Source organism: Triturus cristatus, chromosome 6 (genome assembly GCF_964204655.1).
Source record: "Triturus cristatus chromosome 6, aTriCri1.1, whole genome shotgun sequence".
Classification (NCBI taxonomy): Eukaryota; Metazoa; Chordata; class Amphibia; order Caudata; family Salamandridae; genus Triturus; species Triturus cristatus.
Window position 1 is genome coordinate 1,726,654,787 of NC_140589.1, and position 20,377 is coordinate 1,726,675,163.

At 44.8% G+C, this 20,377-nt stretch overlaps 1 protein-coding gene across 1 annotated transcript in view; it reads left to right on the plus strand.

Moving 5' to 3' along the window:
• Positions 1-19,677, plus strand: part of LOC146821881 (mitochondrial amidoxime-reducing component 1-like) — a 180,112-nt gene extending 160,435 nt beyond the window's left edge. Inside the window, exons 5-7 of the mRNA XM_085612959.1 lie at positions 13,526-13,587; positions 13,759-13,830; positions 19,300-19,677. Coding sequence (XP_085469085.1) covers positions 13,526-13,587; positions 13,759-13,830; positions 19,300-19,426 — 261 coding nt within the window. The 3' untranslated portion in view covers positions 19,427-19,677. The remainder of the gene's footprint in view (positions 1-13,525; positions 13,588-13,758; positions 13,831-19,299) is intronic.
• Positions 19,678-20,377: the final 700 nt, after the last annotated feature.

Genomic DNA, 20,377 nt, shown 5'->3' on the forward strand with positions numbered 1-20,377 from the left:
AATTCTTGATGGAGTGCCCTCTGTAAGCTGACCGTCTGCCCCATACAATGGCCCCTCACCACTACTATAAATGCCTCCCATTCAACTAAGGCAGATGACGCTGACTGCATTCTCAGGGAGGTTGGTGAGTCATTAGTAACGGGCTGTGGTCAGAGAGAGTCCGCCCTACGTATTCAGAATGTGTGATAGAGCCACTAAAACCCGGTGAGCACAGTAATGTGTCTAACCGTGTGTGAAGTTGATGTACTGATGAAAAGAATTATTATATTCGTTTTCTGTCGCATGTTGCACCCTCCAGATGTCCTCTAGCTCCCAGTGGTCCCTCCGGTCACGAAACACCGCTTCAGTGCGATTGGCCTGCACTCCCGATAATGGTGGGTGGGAGCAGTCCAACGAGACATCTGCGACACAATTAAAGTCTCCTCTCAGCACTACAGGCCCCATCATCAAATCCGCCAACTGGGCAGAAAGGCGGGCCAGGAGGGACACTCGTTTTTGATTCGGTGCATATACGCAGCCAAGCGTGAGGTCCCAGCCAAATAATCTCCCCGCAAGGAGGACATATCTGCCCTCCCTGTCTATCAGGTATGTGTCGGCTCAAAGGAAACTCCCGCTCTTATCCAGATCAGCACCCCCCCTGGCAAATGCAAAGTATGTGGGAGCTTAAATATGTCCCCTCCACCATCTGCGCAGCTTTTGAACCTCACCTTTGAGCAGGTGCGTCTCTTGCAAAAGAGCTATTTGCCCCCCACTTCTCTTCAGGAAATTGTGTATGTTGTGGCGCTTAGACATTGACCCCATCCCTTTAATGTTCCATGTTAGAAACTTTAATGCGTGTTGGGTTGACGCCATCCGAGTAGTGAGCTCCTGCTTCTCCCTGCACCCATCACTCGCCCCAACTCCTTCTCCGGAAGGAAAGAGAATATAGTCCCTCTCCTGCTAAAGAAACAAAACAAAAGTCCAAACCTTCCCAGCAACAACTCCCTGATCCCAGGACAGTTCAGCAACGGCCAACCACCCACACCAGTCAAACATCTTCAAGGTCCAAGAAGGGCTCAAACCAACCATGGTGCGGTCCTTGTGGGGGTCGCAACTCGGCTCAGTAACTCACCAGTGCATATCCCGGTTGCACTGGCCCCAATACTTATCCGGACCATATACATTACAAATTAATTCACAACAATACCGGGGGGGTGACTCAGTGGCGTCACTAGGGTTGGTGTCACCCGGTGCGGGTAACTCATGGTGTCACCCCCTCATGACTTACCACATGGACCTCCTCCGCTCCGAGTCCGCCAGTGGACACAGTTGACAAATAACGGGACCATAGTGAGAATGCCAATAGAGACGAATCGGGTTGATTGCCTGTTGTGAGATGGATAAGTTCTTACACCTGTTGTTATTTTTGGCTAAGAGAAGGGTTGCAATTACCTGGATGGTTCAGGCTGGTCCCAGTGTGGAAAGATGGGCGAAGGATGTGATTGAATGGGCTGTGGCAGATGAGGCGCACCTAACAAAATGTAGCCGTGATGAGAAGGCAGAGAGGGACTTGGGAGTATGGGGGGTAACTTCGTAGACCTGAGGGGCTCACAGGTACTCTCCTCAGATGACAAAGTGAAATCTAATGATACAGATGCCTGGTGACTTATTCCGTACTTTTGACCTGGGAGTAATACTCCAGTGTTATTATATGAGAAGAGCTGTAATGACCTGCTTCTCTATGTCAAATGGTTGGAGATGGCTTTTGTTTCTGTATTTGTTACTGGTATTTTGATGAAAACCAATAAAAGATGTCTATAGAAAAAATGCATCACAAGCATCCATAATAACACAGTAAACTCTACCATAGGCACCTTTAGTACAGGAAACTCAGGTTGGTCAAATGCGCTCATTCCAGGATTTATCTAACATGTGGACTCCCAAATCGGGAGGCTTATAGGTAAACATCTTACATGTGCACTTGTGGAAAGGCTTTTCAAGTTTTATGTTTCAATAATAACGTGTACTATGCATTCTTACACATGATTCTACATGTATAGACATATTGACATAATTGCAATTGAAACTAATTTCTTCTGATGTCTAGAAATGAAGTTATTAATGTGGTTTAGATAGGCCACATATCTGTGTAAGCTTCCATTTTGAACGAAATGTCTGCCATCTCGGTCACTCACTCCTGCAGATATGTCAACCCTCCCGATTCAGGCGGGAGACTACCGATTTCAAGGCTAGTCTCCCGCCTCCCGAATCAAGCATCCAGAAACCCGATTCCTCGGCGTTTCAGCTGACAGGGCTTGGTATTGTATAACGTGCTAATTCTTCCAGCAATAGTCAGTGGCGATGCAGGGGCTCTAGAAGGGGTGAAAAACCATCAAAGCCCCATTAACAAACGAATGGTCTTTTAAAGACCTGTGAAGTACTCGGATGCGGCTGCCACACACGAGGGGGGGTTGGTGTATGCACTGCCAGGCAGCAACCTGCCAGGCCAGTGCACAACACTTGCATCACCCTCTCTCTGCCTGCCATTGCACTCCAGGCTTCTGAAAGGTAAGAATAAAACGTACATTTGCGTTTCAAATTTCCGATCCTGCAGCAGCTCACTTCCAAAGCCCATATATGACAGTAACCCAATTCAAGGCCACATTCTCCCGATTTTTTCCCCAAAACTCCCACTTTGCTCTTCTGAAATGTTGGCATGTATGCACTCCTGGTCCACCCCTGCACATATCATCTCCCCACAGGCTTCACAGAGTACAGCCAAACTGATATTATAATAGTTTATTTCCAGTGCAGGAGCTGTCCTGCTCACTCGGAATCACCCAGGAACGACTTGCTCGTGGCGGCATACAGACCTTCCGCCAGGCTGATCTCCAGAGGTGAGATCCTTTGTGTTTTCTTACCCTCATAGGGTGCCTACAGTCGTGGCAGGCCCGGCTCCAGGAATTTTTATTTGGGTGGGCCAAGGGTGCATTTGCGTGGGCCACTGCGGGCTCGATTTGTCGCATATATGTCTAGACAGGCCTGCTTCAGGGCCCTCCTTTATCTCTTCTTAGTCTTACAAGGCCCAGTAAAACGCACTCTTTTCCAAATCTCTTTCTAAATATTATCACTCTCAAAAAGTGTTTTTTCCATGTAATGTCTCTTTGATGGGAAGAGGAGGTTTCTGAGGTGGGAGTATCAGGCAAGTGACACTTCTCAGGCTCCCTTTCTGCAAGCCTTCAGTGAGAATCCCTCTTCATTACTACCTCCACCTGACCCCGGACTCAGCAACGCACTCCCTTACAGGCTTGATTATCCACTACTCCTCTCCAGTGCACCTTATCTCACAGCTGACCTTGGGCCCCAGTCCCATATCAGGCACCATCGGGCTCCACTTTAATTTTTCCCTCTAAAAACATTAGTAAAATCACCTTCAAACGTAAAACATTGAATATAGCGGTAAATATAATTAGCACGCACTTTAAAGTATGTTCCACAGTTGCCCTAACGACCTGACTGCTAATTAAATAAACAAAAACAGAAATGCCATGACAGGGCCGGCTTCAGCGCTGATGCGAAAGTCTTTTTTGGCGCCGCACTAAAAACCTCTTTCTCCGTAAATACCTTTACTACCACCTTCCAACAGGGCCCCTCATCCCTCCATGGCCCCCCCTATTGACCTCCTCCTCTGATTCCCTCACTGCCACATGCCACAAGTGCCCCTCATCTCCCCATAGCCCCCCCCCCTTATGACCTCCTCCTCGGATTCCCTCACTGCCACCCTCCAACAGTGCCCCTCATCTCTCTGTAGCCCCTCCCCCTATTGACCTCCTCCTCGGATTCCCTCACTGCCACCCTCCAACAGTGTCCCTCATCGCTCCATAGCCCCTCCCCTATTGACCTCCTCCTCGGATTCCCTCACTGGCACCCTCCAACAGTGCCCCTCATCTTTACGTAGCCCCTCTCTCATATGCATTTCATTTGTTGTACAGTGCTACTCATATCAGTGTAGTGTGTTTCAGTACTTTACACCATGCACACATTATACAGACAATGAATCATACAAGTATGTAAATCAGTCTATAGGGAATGCCACATAAGCCAATGAGTATTACAGGGTGTATGAATCACATGTCATCCATACTGGTGGGCAGGATATTTTAAGAGGGTTTGGTCTGGGGAAACACAACCTTAGGATTTAAAGAGTATTTCCATGGGGTCAGGTTTACTGATACAAATGTATATCTGCCCAAACATACTCATTTTAGCAACATTAGAATAATGAAAGACTGGGGAAGTCCGAACTATATCACAAAACAAAAAAAGCGAAGTTCTAACCATACCATTCATGTTTGTATGCAGCTCTTTGATGACAGTTCATAGGTCACTGTCATATGTTAGGATTGTAACTTCTGAACTGCAAGTAACACAAGGATCTCTGTGACAAAGGCAGTAACCCACTGAGCTTCCACATAAAATACAGTTCATCTGCATTTAAAAACTAACAGACAAACGATTGCTCTCCAGCAGGATCATTAATCACCAGCGTTATCTGGGCATTTTGTATTGTCTTATTGTTGTCCTGCATCTGCATCGGCCATGATAATGATAAAAACTGTTTAAATGAAGCACTCATGAAGTATGTGTCCTGCTGGGCCTGTGCATATTTTTTTTTAAAAACCAAATAATAACACATTCTCTTACCTACTCCATTAGTCAAACTTTGTGTCACAGCCTGATGTGATAAACAGCTGCAGGGGTCAGGAAAGGTGAATCGGAATAAAGAAACTTTTTTTCTCCTGCGCTGCATAGAAAACGAAATATCCACGCAGCAGAACATGATTGTCGCCTTTGCCATGTGGAGATGAAGGGGTTAAAAATAAACAAAGCCTCGTTAACATGTAAATGGTCTTTTAAAGACCTGTGAAGTACTCGGGTGCGGGTGCGATAATCTCTAAAACTGTGTTTGTGTGCGCCCGGGAAGCTGCGCGCCTACCTTCAAGTCCTCACTGCGAGGGCCAACTTGGCTCCTGTTTGGGTGAGCCAGGGTCTAGAACCGGGCCTGAGTCCGTCGTGGGGGTATTTCTTTGGGGATTAAAGCCTCCCTGCCAGTAAGGGACCCGACCGGAGTGCTAACAGGGAGCCGCCGGCATTTTTTATCCTTAGCAGCTGCTCCACCACGGGACAGCGGGCAGCTGCTTTTACTGGGAATTACGTGTGGGACGGGGGCGGTGAGATCTCGCTGAAGTGCTGCAGCCCCCCCCCTTCACTGTGGAACTTGTACCTTGGGGATACTGCAGGGCAGAACCAACGGAGGTAGAGAACAGGCGCAACGATCAACAATAGATTAAAAAGGCCACCCTTAATTATAAGAAGGAAGGAGCCTTAACTGAAGAAATAACGCACCGTGCGGCTTGAGAGCACGAGGACCCAAGGCGGGGGGCAAGAAACCCGGAAGGACTAGCGGGAGCCACGTGAGTGACGTGTTTCGAACGTCGACGTCACCTCACGTCGTTATAGCCTAATTGGATAATAATCTTTCGGCCGGCTAAGGGGTTCCTCCTGATTATAAAGCAAAGGCGAGGCTGCGTTGCAGAGAGCTGTCTATTTGTAGAGTGGAGAAAGTTTGGCCAGCACTGCAGCCAACACAGCGTAACCACCCAGATTGGTGTCACCCCCTGTGAGGGTGTCACTCGGTGCGGTCCGCACCCCCCTAGTGACGCCACTGGGGTGACCTCACCACCAGATGGACTCCGGGCCCATATCGACTACGCAGCAGCTATTATTATATTATTTCGTCTGCCGTCTTCATGGTCACCGTGGGCATATTAAGGCTATCTCATCGAGATGAGTCTGATTCAGAGTCCTCGGTCCATTTAACCGACTGTAACCCCGCCTCTGACGGGGATCCCTTCCCTCTGGCGATCTCGGCGACTGCCTGCAGCGCCGCCGCTCTTTCCTGCTCTGTTTGGGAGGGACTCGGTTTCTTTGGTAGACCACGTACGGGGAGTTTCTTGGGTCTTTTCCTGAGCCCACGGCCCCCATGCCTCACCCCCGCCCCGTCAAAGGGTTCTCTGTTTTATATGAGTCAATCCAGTCCCATGCTGCCTTGGGATCTTCACAAAAATGGACTCTTCCGTCCAATTCTATGCGAAGTCGAGCAGGGAAAATCAGAGAATGTTGTAGGCCCTCTTCCTTCAGCTTCTTCTTGACCTCCAAGAACCAGGCTCGTCGTTGCTGCACATCTAATGTGTAGTCAGGGAAGATGGAGACTTTACTATTTTCTACCACAAAAGGACCATCCGTTCGAGCCTTGTGTAAAATAATGTCCCTATCCTTGTAGTGTAGAAGCTTGGCCACCACAGGGGGCGGGGGCCAACCCGGGGCCAGAGGTCTCGCCGGCACCCGGTGGGCCCTTTCTAAAGTGTAAAATGGTGACAAACACCCAGGAGCCACCACAGTACTAAGCCAGGACTCTAAGTAGGAGACCATGTCCCCTCTTTCCACTCCTTCCGGCAGACCAAGGACTCTAATGTTATTTCTTTGACTGCGTCCTTCTCCATCTTCAGCCCTACGCTCAAGTGTCTGGACCCTATTCGTCAGCTCTGCTACTTGATGAGTCAGCGCCTGTTGCGTCGGGGTCAATTCCGCAATTCCAGACTCCACCACAGTCACTCTCTCCGCTAGCTTCTTCTGCTCTGCTCGGAGGAGCCCCAATCCCACAGAGACAACATTTATATCCTGATGCAACATGGTCTTAGTGTCCGTAATGGCCTCTAGTATCTTGGCCACTTTAGCTGGGATTACCTGGGATTCCTGCAGTGGGCCCCGTGGATCATCTTCCAAATTGGAGGCAGCTTCCAGTTGTTGTCCCCTGGTCTTGCCCATTTTTACCAAGTGTAAGTAGCACCCACGTTCTGCGTCGCGCTCCTTCTCACTATGCTCCCACAACTGGTCTGTCCCCCCCTATGAATCTAGCCGGGTAGTGCAAGTCCGCCAGGCCACTCCCCGTAATATGTTAATGGGGACAGTAGGAGCCAGACAATGCAGGGCCTTTTAGGGTTCCCCCCGTCTCACAAGGGTGCATGGCAGGCCTTTTCCAGGGCAGCCACACCGGGGGGTCTCATGTATGTGACAAAGTTCCCCTTGGACGTCAGCCCCAGTTTTGTCTTGGCGAAAGCACCCAAACTAGGAGCAGCACGGGCACCAGGGATTATCGGGGAGTGAGTGCTCCCCCTGCAGACAGGCGTGCCTCTCACCAATCTATGCCTTGGACCTGGAACCCTCTGGTCCCCCAGGCCACACAACTCCAAAGCATGAGCAGTCTTTAAAGCCCTCTCTTCCCCTACACTTGCAGGTGGGGCAGGATGTGCCAGTTACAATCATCAAATCTCCTCACAGCCCCCGCCGGGCCCCGACTCCGGCCCAGAGTCACCACCTTTCGTAATCACCGCTCGTCCCGCTGCCTCAGGCGGTCTTGGTAATCAGTGTATCAGCAGCGCTCCGCCCTCGGGAGTCGGGCCTGCCCGGGCACAACCAGCACGGCTCAGTCCCCACCAGACACTTGCCTCTGTCTTTGCGCCGCAGTCTGTGGAGCCCCCAGCCTGGCACCAATACTCTGCCACCTGGTCACTCTGTCCCCGGTGGCGGTTCACCTCGGCCAATGCCTTCCACAGTGCGGACCAGCCCAGCAGGCCTCCAAGCCCGTCTGTGGCTCCGTTTCCGATGCTGCCAGGCACGCACTTTGAGGGCCTCAGCTTTGGGCACCCCAACGATGGTCCAACGTCACCACAGGAAGCACCACCTTAGTAGGCACCCCACCCGGTAATCAGCCCCGGTACGACCCTGGATGCAGCCAGATAAATGATAGGCTGGCACGGAGCTGAGAACTCCTACATCCGCCATCTTCGGCTGCTAAGCCACACCCCCTCACAATAAATGTTGCTTGAATAGGGAAATCCACTCATAGAGTTTGTAGTTCTGACATTTCATTCGAACCTTTGACAGTTGTATTTAAGCACAGGATAAGATTCACCTCTTTTCTCTTCAGAATACATTCAAAGTCTCCTTCTTTGGGGTGGGGATTGATAACTGACATTACAGCCCATTTAAAATCATGTATGGACATGCAAAAGCAAATGATTGACTAGTGGAGCTGATGTAACTTTGTGCCGAATGTGTGATTTATGTTGAGTTATGCTCTGTCGTACTTCTTGGTTTCTCTTACCTACATGCAGTTTGCCACAAGGGCATACAATTTCATAAATTACGTTTTTTGTTTGAAAATTGGATGTGAATCCACTTAATGGAGTTCTGAACCCTCAATAGTTTGGTCGCAGGTAGAGCATGTACCATATTTGTAAGGAGGGAAAATTCCAGTGTTCTATCGGTGTGTTTTTGGGCAGACATGCTCAAACTAATTGCTTGCCAATACTGGCCAATACTGCAGTTTTTCTTTAAAGTGAATAAGGGACATTTCAGTTTACACTCCAGACTCAATAGGATGTGGAAATTCTGATGTATAATTCGCTTAAGCTGGTTGGTATCTGGGCAAAAAGTCGATAAACAGAATAGTCTATCCTTGGTTTTTCTTTCTTTTATCTCCTGGACTGTCTCTCGGGGGGTGAACCAAGCCCTCTTTAGTGGATTCTTCACCAATTTATGTCGGTAACCTTTGTCACTCAGGTTTGCAGATAATATGGCCGTATGGTGGAAATAATCTTCTTTATTTGAACAATTGTGTCTTATTCTTAAAAACTGACCATATGGTAAGTTGCCTTTTAGGCTTCGTGGGTGGTAACTGCCATAGTGTCATATTTTTGTCTGTTGACTTTCTATACAGAGTGGTGGGCAGTCTGTTGTCATTGATTCTTACTTCTATGAATGATACTGAGCTAGTCTTTTTGTTCATATTGAATTTAATGTCAGGTTTACAGTTATTCAGCCACTCAAAGAACTGCTCTAATTCGTGTTCTCCTCCAGTTCATATGCAAAAGGCATCGTCAATGTATCCAAGCCACTTGGTCAATCTTTTTACTGAAGCAATTGTTGTCTATACATTTTTCTTTAAATTGTGCCATGAAAACGATCGCCATCTCTGGAGAAAAGGAACTACCATGACTGTCCCTTTGATTTGAAGGAAAAATTCTTCATTGAATTTTAAAAAATTTGTCTTCAGTGCCATGCACGATTTCGTGATGAAATCCATAGGGATTCTGTGCGGCCATTGTCTTTGTTCCAAATATATTTCAGTACCATCCAACCCATCTTCTTGTTGTATATTAGTGTATAACAAGACCACGTCCAATGTAACCAACCATTGTATGTTAGAGTCAAATGCAAAATTCTCTACTTTTGTTATGAACTCAGTTGTGTCACATAATTACAATCATACTTTGGTAATTAATGGACAAAAGGCAATGTCCAAGTATTTTGAAATGGGCTCCAGCAAAGAAATGCTCCCTGAAACTATTGGTCTTCCAGGTGGATTTGTTCTGTCTTTATGTATTTTTGGTAGAAAATACATGACTGGTGTGTGGGGAATGTTGTTATTCCAATATGCAAACTCCTTTGGATAAATGATACCAAGAACAAAAAAAAACCTTCTTTAGGGATTCTAAGTAGGTCCGCTTGTGTTTCTTTTATCCAAACATTGGGAACCTTGAGATGGTATGAGTATGCCCACAATACCAATTATTTGTATTATTTTTTAGATTACACCAAGTCAGAAGCCCTGAAGAGAGCCCCACGAGTATCACTGGGACTCGAAACGCGTCAGCAATCTCTTTTTTATCATTGAGGAATGGATAATTCATGAAACTGCTCTGAGGGAGAAGTAGCGCTGACTCTACCCCAGCTGTGACCACATTTGTTCCCAATGTTTTGCATTCCCCTTTAGGACCATATGAACTATTTACGAAGCGTTTGCTATATGTTCGAAATGAGACTGGTGTATTACTGTTTGTATTAATGTTGCATTATTGTATGCTTTTAATGTAGAGCACTGTATTTGTTATGTCCACTTGAATAAAATAAACAGTGTATTTATCATTTCAGGCTTTTATGAAATGATAAAAAAAGATATATGACCTGAACAAAGAAAAGGTTAAATAAATAGCCAGGTCCAATGAAATTGGATATTGCCCTTTGTCTGTCTAAGTGAATAGCAGCACACAAAACAGTAGCTAGGTCTTTCATTGCGTTAGTTTAATAAGGCCCTATCTAGCTACTCATCTCTGGGCCTACCCCCTCTTTGCACGACTTTCAGAAAGTTGGCATTTTCTTGCCCCAGCTATTTTGTGCATGCAGTGGAGGGTCACATGATGGGGTGCAGTTTACAGATGGACATTGTTTATTCCTCACAGATAGCCATACAGTAGAGGGATTAGGTGTGCCTGGACAGGCCATCACTTGCAGGATGGGGGGAGCTGGGCACAGCCCCACTTATACATTAATAGACTGTGCCCTGTATTCACACAAACTCCTTCACACTATCTCATTGTTCATGCAGACAACCTGGGGCCAGGGAAGGCAGGAAACTCCAAGCACTTCAAAGTGAATTTTCTAGAAATGTCTCTTATCTCAAAGAAGGCTCTAGGTACCCTTAGACCCACTCTTCGGGTAATTTTCCGGACCAGCGGAAGGACTCTCAGTGGAGTGCATGTCACTCTGGCCTCCTCTGTATTTCAGAAGACTACTTTGCTGCACCTGGAAGGACTTCTCTGCTGCCCAAAGCCTGCCTTAATCCGTAAGGGGCCTGCCCTGCTGCTTGATCCCTGTTCCACTGCTTGAACTCAGGACTACCAGAGTGACTTCTAGGGCTAGTTGGCTAGCCTCTCGATCAGAGTTTCAGGGACAGAAAAGCCTCCAACCATCTTGACCTTGCACCTGGACCTAGCCTGATGGAGTCCTGACCCTTCAAGTGGTGCCCCTTCAGTCCTGGACCATTGGAAGTGGTGACGAAGGTGCCCACATAGCCACAATCCAAAACTTGGGACAACGTTTTTTGTCTATCCACCCAAGGTGCATCAACCTGACTTCATGAGAGTTCCTGCAATGTTCTTCTCTGCAGCAGCAAATCCTGTTCAGCGGTTCTTCACAGAAGGCGCGCCCGGCCTCGTGGATCCCTCATCGGATATAGCCTCCTTCCTCATCCCGCCCGAAATCTTCACCGCAAATTAGTCGAGCGGCTCCATGATGATAACGCATTCTCCTTTGACACCAGTTGCAACCTTGCCCCCCTGAACTTCTACCTTCCCAGAACATTTTTGGAAACATTTCTTCGAAGGCCCCGATTCTGATGTCGGACGGACTGGAGTCCGTCCAACATCGGTTTGGAACTGGAACCGAATGACCTCCTGTCATCAGCTCCATGCCAGTAATTAGGATTCGACCAAACCCTGTTTGTTCTCCTATACTTTACAATAGGAGCATGCATTCTGAACAGAATGCATGCTCTCATTGTAAAGAGCAGGGGTGCAGTTCATCCCTGTGCAGGGATCAACAGCAGCGCCTCCATTCGGCGGCCTTGCGACATGTGGGCCCTGCTAGGGCTCCCCAAAGACAGACTCCCGATGCCTTTCTGTGTCGGAAAGGCCGGCACAGAGAGGCAATGGGAAGCTGCCATCGTAATCTCTCGGTCAAAAAGAGCCGGCCAAGAGCTTACTGCAGGTTTTCCGAATGGTGGACAGGCTCGCCGAGCCCGTCGGAAGCCATTCAGAAAACCGATTCGGATTCCCTTCCGGAACAAACCCATCGAAATGGGTCGATCGGAAAGGAATCCAACTAGCCTATTACAATGCGGGCTGGAGGGCTATGACCGACGGTCAGAGCCGTTCCAGCCCGCATTGCAATCGGGCCCTAAGTCTGAAGGTAAGTGCAGACCAGGCCCAAGCCACTTCTTGTATCCAACTCACACTCCATCGTGGTTGGCAATATTTTTCGACTTTGACCCGGTCTATTGCGGCTAGATGTTAGCAGTTGGCGCTTTGATCTTTTATGCACTTGATTTTTTCCTTAAACTTTCAGAATTCTTAACTCCGGTTCTACTTATTGGATTTTTGTCATTTTGGGGTCAAATAATTTATTAAACTGTATTCTCTTTTTCTAAAATGGTGTGGTATTTTTCTTGTGTTGTGTTTTCACTTTATTACTGTTTGTGTGCTGCATAACTGTGTTACACATTGCCTCTAAGCTAAGCCTAACTGCTTTGTGCCAAGCTTTCAGAGGGTTAAGTACAGGTTAATTTAGTGACTTTAGTGGTTCACCCTGACGGGGATTGTGGCTGTTGTTTGAAATGAGCTAACACCACACTCAACCAACAATCCAACTTCTCACAACTACCATAACCACTTCTACCAACATTAACACCATCGTTATCACCTCAACCATTATCACCACCATTATTGCCAGGACCATTAACAATAGTATAATTACCACCATAATTAGCATCACCAACATAACCACTAATGCCATAAACACCATCACTTTCTGGTGTCTTTGTGTGCATGTAAGAGCATTGTGTATTTTAGAGAATTTGTGTGTAAGAAAAAGGATGATGTGGACATGTGTTTGTGAAATATTCTCTGTGTGCTATTAGTAACAAAAAAAGCATTGGCAAAGTCAACTGCTCTAGCTTTACTGTGGTATACACATGGAAGCTGAATTTCTTCATTGCCGTGTTTGCAGGAATTAACACATTAAAGACTGACCTTTTGCCTTTGATAATTCTCGTGATATGTAATGGAAGATAAAACTAAGCTTGTACATAAACTGCTTCTCAAAGTGTGGTTACTCGCATATAATACACAAGGAAAACCTATGTGAAGACAATTTGTGTTGACATCAATCAAATGTTTACATATTGAAATGGAGAATTAGATATGTCAGCAGCCTATCCAATCAGTTTACACATCCCACATCTACATTTTTGTATGGTCACACAGTTCTGATTAACAAATGCGCATGTTTCTGAATTAGGGGTAGCCAGGGTTTGGCAGGTACTGCTTCAGGCTTGCCATTTAGTCCTCTGCTGCTATGCATGGCCTCAGGGGTCATAGAGACAACAGCAAGAAAAGAAAGTCAACAGTACTCAATTACCCATTTACTTTCTGTACTCTCCAACCCTTGCCATGCATTTGCAGATTCAGCAGTGAATGACAGACTACTGAGGAGCTAAGTGGGGGTCATCAAGGGTCAACGTTTATATGATTTCAACTACCCATTGCATATTAGTAGGTCCATGAACATGGAAATAAACACATTTTTCCTTTTGTGTAATTGTGTTGATATGTCTTTTGAACAGACCTCACAGACCACATTGCAGTGGCATTAGGGACTATCTGGAGTCTTCCTTAATGGTAAACAAGAGCATCTGTATTTTTAAAGGGGCAGGCACAGAAACCTGTTTATGTGCTGCATGTGACTCCTTAATTGGATATCCTTGGATGGCAATATATGCTTATTCATGCACATAATATTTGCATAATGCACAATGAAAACTGTTGCAGGAGGCGTGGCATGTGATCATTTTTAACGTTTCCTCTAGGATTCTTGGGATAAAGTAATGATTGGTGATGTGGAACTGAACAGAGTCATGGCTTGCCATAGGTAAGGAGAACACTTTATACTTATTGTGTTATATGTACCAGGTTGATGAAAAAAATGGGATGTTAATGATAACTAACAATCGAACAGGAAATGCATTGGGCTTTTTTCATCCATTTTACATCTGCTTGAGTGACTTTATTTTCATGCATGCTGTGTTTCTCATTTTTGCAGATGCATTTTCACGACACTAGACCCAGACACCGGGATCATTAACATCAAAGAACCACTGGAGACACTCAGAAGGTATGTGACATCTTTGTACAATTATACATGTTATAATAATTAATATTGTATGTGCTCCCATAGCAAACTATTTTAAAGTGTATCTATATATGTGACTTATAGGTAGATAGATAGATAGATAGATAGATAGATAGATAGATAGATAGATATTGTCACTAAAAAAACAAAGGTTACAGGGATACTATAGTTATATTCAGTTTTACACACACAAAACCATTGAAATTCAGCAATTATAGTTATCTCAAGTAGCTATAACTCGTGCCTCAAGGTAATTATAAGCCATGCACAGATTTCTCATTAATAATTTCACTGCAAATGTTGCAGTGATATTATTAATAATGTTATAGAAGATGTCATGAGTGATGTAATATGTGGGGTAATTAGCAGTGCATGGCGAGGGCGCAAGTTATAGTTACCTGCGACCAGGCCCTTTGGCCAACACCAGATGTGCAGCCAACTTCACACCGCGTATGGTCTTTGCCCGTGCACAGTGGGGGTTGGCTGCATGCTGGGTGTTGGCTGATGGCCAGACCCTGCGACTAATCCCCCCCGCATTCAGCATACAATGGATGTGTGAGTGGGTGTGTGAGAGTCACTGTGGGTCTGTGATTTGGTGTGTGAGTGGTTCTCTAAGTCCCTGAGTGGATGTATCAGTGACTGTATGGGTGTGTGAGTGACTGTTTGGGCGTGTGTGTGTGTATGGATGTGTGGGTCTGTGAGTCGGTGTGAAAATGGCTAATGTGTTTATATGTGGATGTGTGAGTCGGTGTGTCAGTTCCTGTGTGGATCTGTGAGACCGTGTGTGAGTGGTTCTCTGGGTTTCTGAGTGGATGTATCAGTGACTGTATGGTTGGGTGAGTGACTGTATGGGTATGTGAGAGGGGGTCTGAGTGGGTGTATGGATGTGTGAGTAGATGTGTGAGTGATTTGTGTGGGGGTGTGAGAGTGTGTGAGAGGGTGTATTTTTTAAATTGAGTTCTGGATCTGCAGATTCAGATCCGTACATCCATCACGTATTCACACGGAGACCCCGTTGAGTGCCACAGTGGATCAACAGATCCTCACATGACCACAAAAAACATGTTTGGCCATGAGGGTTCCCTCACAGACCCCTCCACCAGTCCCATGGGGTTAGAATTCCTCTATCCTGAACCCTTATAACCTATTTTTACTTCATTCCCGCCCCCCCGGAACCATGTCCCAATTCACAAACTGGCAGCCGCAACTTTTCTCTCAGGTTGCTGTTGGCACGTGGATCCACGGATCCTCTGCAGTGGATCCACGTCTCTAGATGTACAGAAATCTTTTTTCTTTAATAACACCAAAACTACTGAACATATTTACACAAAATTTAAGAAATCCCTCTTTCTGGACCAAAATCCAGCTTTCTGCCAAATTTGGTGTAATTCCATTCAGTTGTTCAAGCTGTAATCGCTATGTGAAATTGTATGAACAAAACATATTTTGGGGAACTAGTTTTGAAACTTTTTTGAAGGTTACAGTTGAATTCAAATTGTTTGAGTAATTATCCTCTTGGTGTCGGTGTCTTGGTTTTGAATGGAAGACTGGGGTGGTGAATATATATATATAAATTAACCTAAAGGCAGTACAGCATTGTATAAGGCAAAGACACAATTTGCTGGCCTGTATGGCAGAGCTTTTGTGTGACAATGATGCATGCAACATGCAAGACAGCCCTGATCGCATGTAAATCTGGCTGCCTTTAATATTAGAGAATGTGTGTCATAGGCGTGGGGTGTAGATAAGTGAACTATTTGAACAGTGAAGCTAGAAAACGTGTGCATGGTTTCTTGTCTTGTTCACATTAACAGGCCAGAGAAGGTGAACTTTCCATTTATCTTGCACACCTTATGAAACTGAGGCTGCAATGAAGATTATCATGTAGAAATCAGTCTTTAAAAAGGAGGAAGGAAAAAGTAGCAATAGCATTTTTAGCTTCTGTGTGGTTCTACGTGCATTTTTGTAGCAAAGCCGGAGCCAAGCATGAGTGGATAAGGTATTAGTGCTGGGGCAAGTTAGACACATTGACCGGTTTCTGACAGCAGATGCTGAAGAATTGACAAATACTGCTAAATACAAAATAATAATAGTAGAATACCAGTCATTGTGTGTGCATATTGATTTTGAGTAAAAGAGAATGGCTCCCTTTATTATCACCTACAGATATAGATTCTATGATACGTCTGTCTGACTCCTAACACTCTGTGGCTAACAGAGCTTAACTCGCAAAGAGGAAGTAGGAGAGACTATCCAGTTCCACTTTTCTCAGAAAAAGGTACATTTCCTTTTGTGGCTAAAGGGAGCTACCAGGTTACACTTGGGTGCTGTTTACTTCCACACTGTTGTCAGAGTAGGGATTATGCACACCCACTAACACTATTAAGGAAGTTATATTATCACTCAGACATTTCTTAACCAGTGGAGAAGTAACAAAGGGTTCATTATGTTGACCATTAGCCTCTTTCTTATTCATTTTGATTCCCTGACCCAGGTAAACCTATCACTAATTAATTTAACATTGGTGAGAGGCGTCCGAATTAACATTATATAACTGTGGCTGCAATGGAAGCAGATACCTGTCCCACTCTTATAGTGTGAGATGATGAATGTACCTTGGTTTCTCTTCATAAAAGTTCAAGAAGTCACCAAATAGTAATATTCTTAGAACCCTCTTTCACTTCAGCTGTTAGAAACTGAAGGAGTGCTTCCTTTCCCTGACTTTGTTCGTTTAGCACCTTTTACCATCTTAAGTTTCTGAATTTTTAAAAAGCTTTGGATCAATCAGCAGGTAACAAGGTTCCAATTTGTCAACATCTAGCCTATCGATGAGATACTTTGTGAGCTGATGTGTTGTTGACGAGCCATGTTAGACTGTGATGCTGAAATATCGGTAGGGTAGAGGGTCAGTCTCTTGTGCGGTACTTATTGAGTGTGGGTCAAATGTTCATATCCGGGTCTTTAGCAAGCGTAGTCTCTGGCCATGTGCATCGAGTGCACACCCAAATTTATTCTCCACCTTTGCAAAGTGCTGCATCAGGTTGACTCTAAGGCTGATTGGGAAGGCAGATACTCACCAAACAGAGTGCCATGGGGCCAGCTGTGATTAAATGGGGATAACCAAAACCTTAGAAAATGTGGGTATGCCTCTGCAGGGCGTTGTGTCCAAACACCGTGATTTGAGTGAATGCTTGTGTTCAGTTTTTTTAAAATGCACTGTCATTGAATCAACTGTGGTAGACGTAATACTAACTACTTGTCATTTGTAACGATTTCTGTAGCTCCCAATTTTTCTTTTCTGAAGCAGTTAACACATTAGATTTGCCTTTTCTGAAGGACGTACCACTTTAGATTTGCCTTTACCAAAGTGCGTAGTACTTTTGCTATTCCACAGTACATAGGGCCAGATGTACAAAATCATTTAGCAGTCTCTGTCACTTTGATTCACTAAATAATAGGGTTTGTGAACTCTAAATGGCTTCTTTAAAGGCACTAAACCAATTTTGTGATCCAGTAACAGGTTACAAATTGTAAAATAGGTTCTGAAGGGCATAACAAATCTCCTTCTGGAAGTGAAGTCTTTAGGACATCCCTTTCAAAGAGCAATTCATTATGTTATGTATTTGTGTTTTGTGATAAAAATCCTGTCTCAAAACATTTACATTTTACTCCCAACATGGGGTGGTAAGCCTTTCACAACAGCTAAAGGGTCCAATTGTTGGGACTTCTTTCCCTTTGTGAATGTAAAACAAAGTTTGTTGGAGTGTAGGCGATCACTGTCTACTCTCAAACAAACTTTTGAAATGTTTAAAGCTTTTTTTTAAATGCCGCCCTGCTTCCTTTAAGAAAAACTGGTTGCATTAAAAAAAATGTTTAAAAAGCATTCCAGATATGGTGGTGTGCTGACCCCTGTATGCTCCTATCTCTGTGATGGCAACCAATAGGAGTTAGTCGCAATTTGTGGTCTAAATCATGAATACTGATGAGGTAGGTCAGATTGTGATCCACAACGAATCGTAACTTTGAGAATTAGTCGAAGGTTTGCAAAATTCCACAGTGGTCGCAAAATTATTGGTTGAAATTTGTGACCAGTATTTTGATACTAGTGTTTTGTACATCGGCCCTCAGTACTTTATGTTCTGAGCATGATGTTCATTTGATTTCTTGAGAAATCACATTGTGCAAATAGAAGACTCATTTGATCTTTTGGAGTTTTTAACCCAAAGTAACAGATGAGCTGATTATATCAGATGTGCTGATTGATAAACTCCTTTCAATATGTTCTACACTTTATGGTTTTGCATGAAGTAATGTTACTCTTATGCCAGCAATACAACACAAAATGGTAGCAAGTACCTAGTATTGCAGAGGCTTGATGAACGAATGTGCTGCAACCTTTGGGGAAATGTTTTCTAGCTTCAAGTAAAAACACTGATCAGAATTACTTTATAGCACCGGATGCGAGCCCATTATACTCTGCTTATTAACGCAATGCTTCCAAAATCAATGAAGGTTGCATTTTAATGCGTGTGGTCACCCCAACCTCCACTTCATGAATTTAAGTCCTGGACTCTTCAGTTACAATGGCTTGTTGTCTGGTGCATCAGTCAAATTGGTTAAATCTAGACTACAATTCCTAGAATGGACATGACTGTCAAACTAAGAGGCCCATTAGGATGGCGGGCGGACTAACGTCAGCCCGCCACCCTAGCGGTGTTGGGACCGGCTGCCAGTGGTGCGGCGGTTCCGTACCGGCGATTAGGATGCCACAGCCACCGTGGCAGTGGCATCCTCCATTCCCAGCATTGTGGCGGGCGGTGCTCACAGCACCGCCCGCCACAATGCTGGGAATGCACTGCATGTATTGTCATGCCCAAGGTGACATGTCAATGACAATGCAGGGGGGTACCCCCATGTGCACCCCCCACCCCACAATACCCTGGGGGCCCGCAACGGGCCCCCGGAAGAGAATTCTGCATGCCTTTTGTTGCCGCCATGGAAAGGCATGTTTCCGCCCCCATGCTAATATGGATGGCGGTGTCTAGCAGACACCGCCACCATATTAAAACCTTTTCCGCCCGGTCGACTTGTCGACCGGGCGGAAAAGCGGCGGACAGTCTTCCCGTCCGCCGCGGTACCCCCTGCCATACTAATATGGCAGGGGGTAAATGGGTGGCGGGCGGGGAAGGATGTAGGGTGGATCGCCTCAGCCATGCGGGCTGTGGCGATCCTCCCTACATCCTAATGGGTCCCTTAATGTCAGGAGTTAAAACATGTTGTTCTACTGACATAGAGTGTGGTGGCAACCTTAATGGCATGTGTTGAATTATGTGGACATGTCTGCTATGGTTTTTTCTTTAAAATTCTTGTTTTTTAAAAATGTTTTTTGAGAAAGAAACACTGAAGTATAAATTCTGTGCTTTTTCTAACAATGCCCTTTTCTAACTGCAGTTACCGCCTATGTGAGACCGCAGACAAAGTGCATTATCAAAAGTCTCCTCTGTTTGGGCAGTACTTCGGAATTGAAAAAACAGGAAGAATTAAAGTTGGTGATCCAGTGTACATGACTGTCTCCTAATGGGAAAAACTCAAATGCTTATGTGCAGAAACATTTTCAATGTGTTATCTTGAAAATTAGAGGGGTGCAGAGTGTTGTCTTCAGAGTATGACCATTCGTGGTAATTTGCCTTGCCTTTTGATTTTTATACTATCTAAGCATTGCCAGGAATTATGACATTCTTAATTCTGTAGGCTTCCTTTTTTGCAGGAAAACTAGCATGAAAATAAGTTGTGATTCTCATTACTGCTTATAATAAATGGAGAAATTGCTCACTGTTCTCTGGTGATTTTCATCTATCTGAAGTTGTTCCATAACGTCTACCTGATTTCTGGGGTTCCTCATAGATTCCAGTTCAAATATCTGTGCAGGGAACTTTCAGTTTTTGAATGGTTATTATATTAAAATGTCAGCTGACCTTAAATAGGCCAACAAGTGTAGAGAATTTTTAAAAAATCTTTGATCAGTCCTACATCTCTAACAATCACCTCAACAAGCAGGCCTTGTTTGATTATATCTGCTTGGGTTTTGAGATATACTATGACCTTGTTTACAGCTCCTTTAAAGATAAACATCAATTGAAAACTAGATTTCCATAAACCAGAAAACTAGATTTTCCAAACCTAATTCCACATATATGTACATACATGGTGAATATATCTCCAAGATACGTCAATGTGGAGTTAGGAATAGTAACTCCATACTTTCTTATATGCACTTACCTCGATATTAGTATCCCATTTTATTGTTGGTGTTGATATTCAGTAGTACAGTCGAGGAAAGATTTTCTGAATATGAAGATATCCCGTAGAAACTGATTGGCAATGTAAAATATTAGAAGTGATAATTCAAGGAAACATTTGCAGGTGTAAGTTTGTCCCAAATCAGTTTTCAAACTATTACCCATTGTCTCAGAGATTACAATGGATTATTTATTAATAATTATACGTTTTTTCAATATTAATGATATCC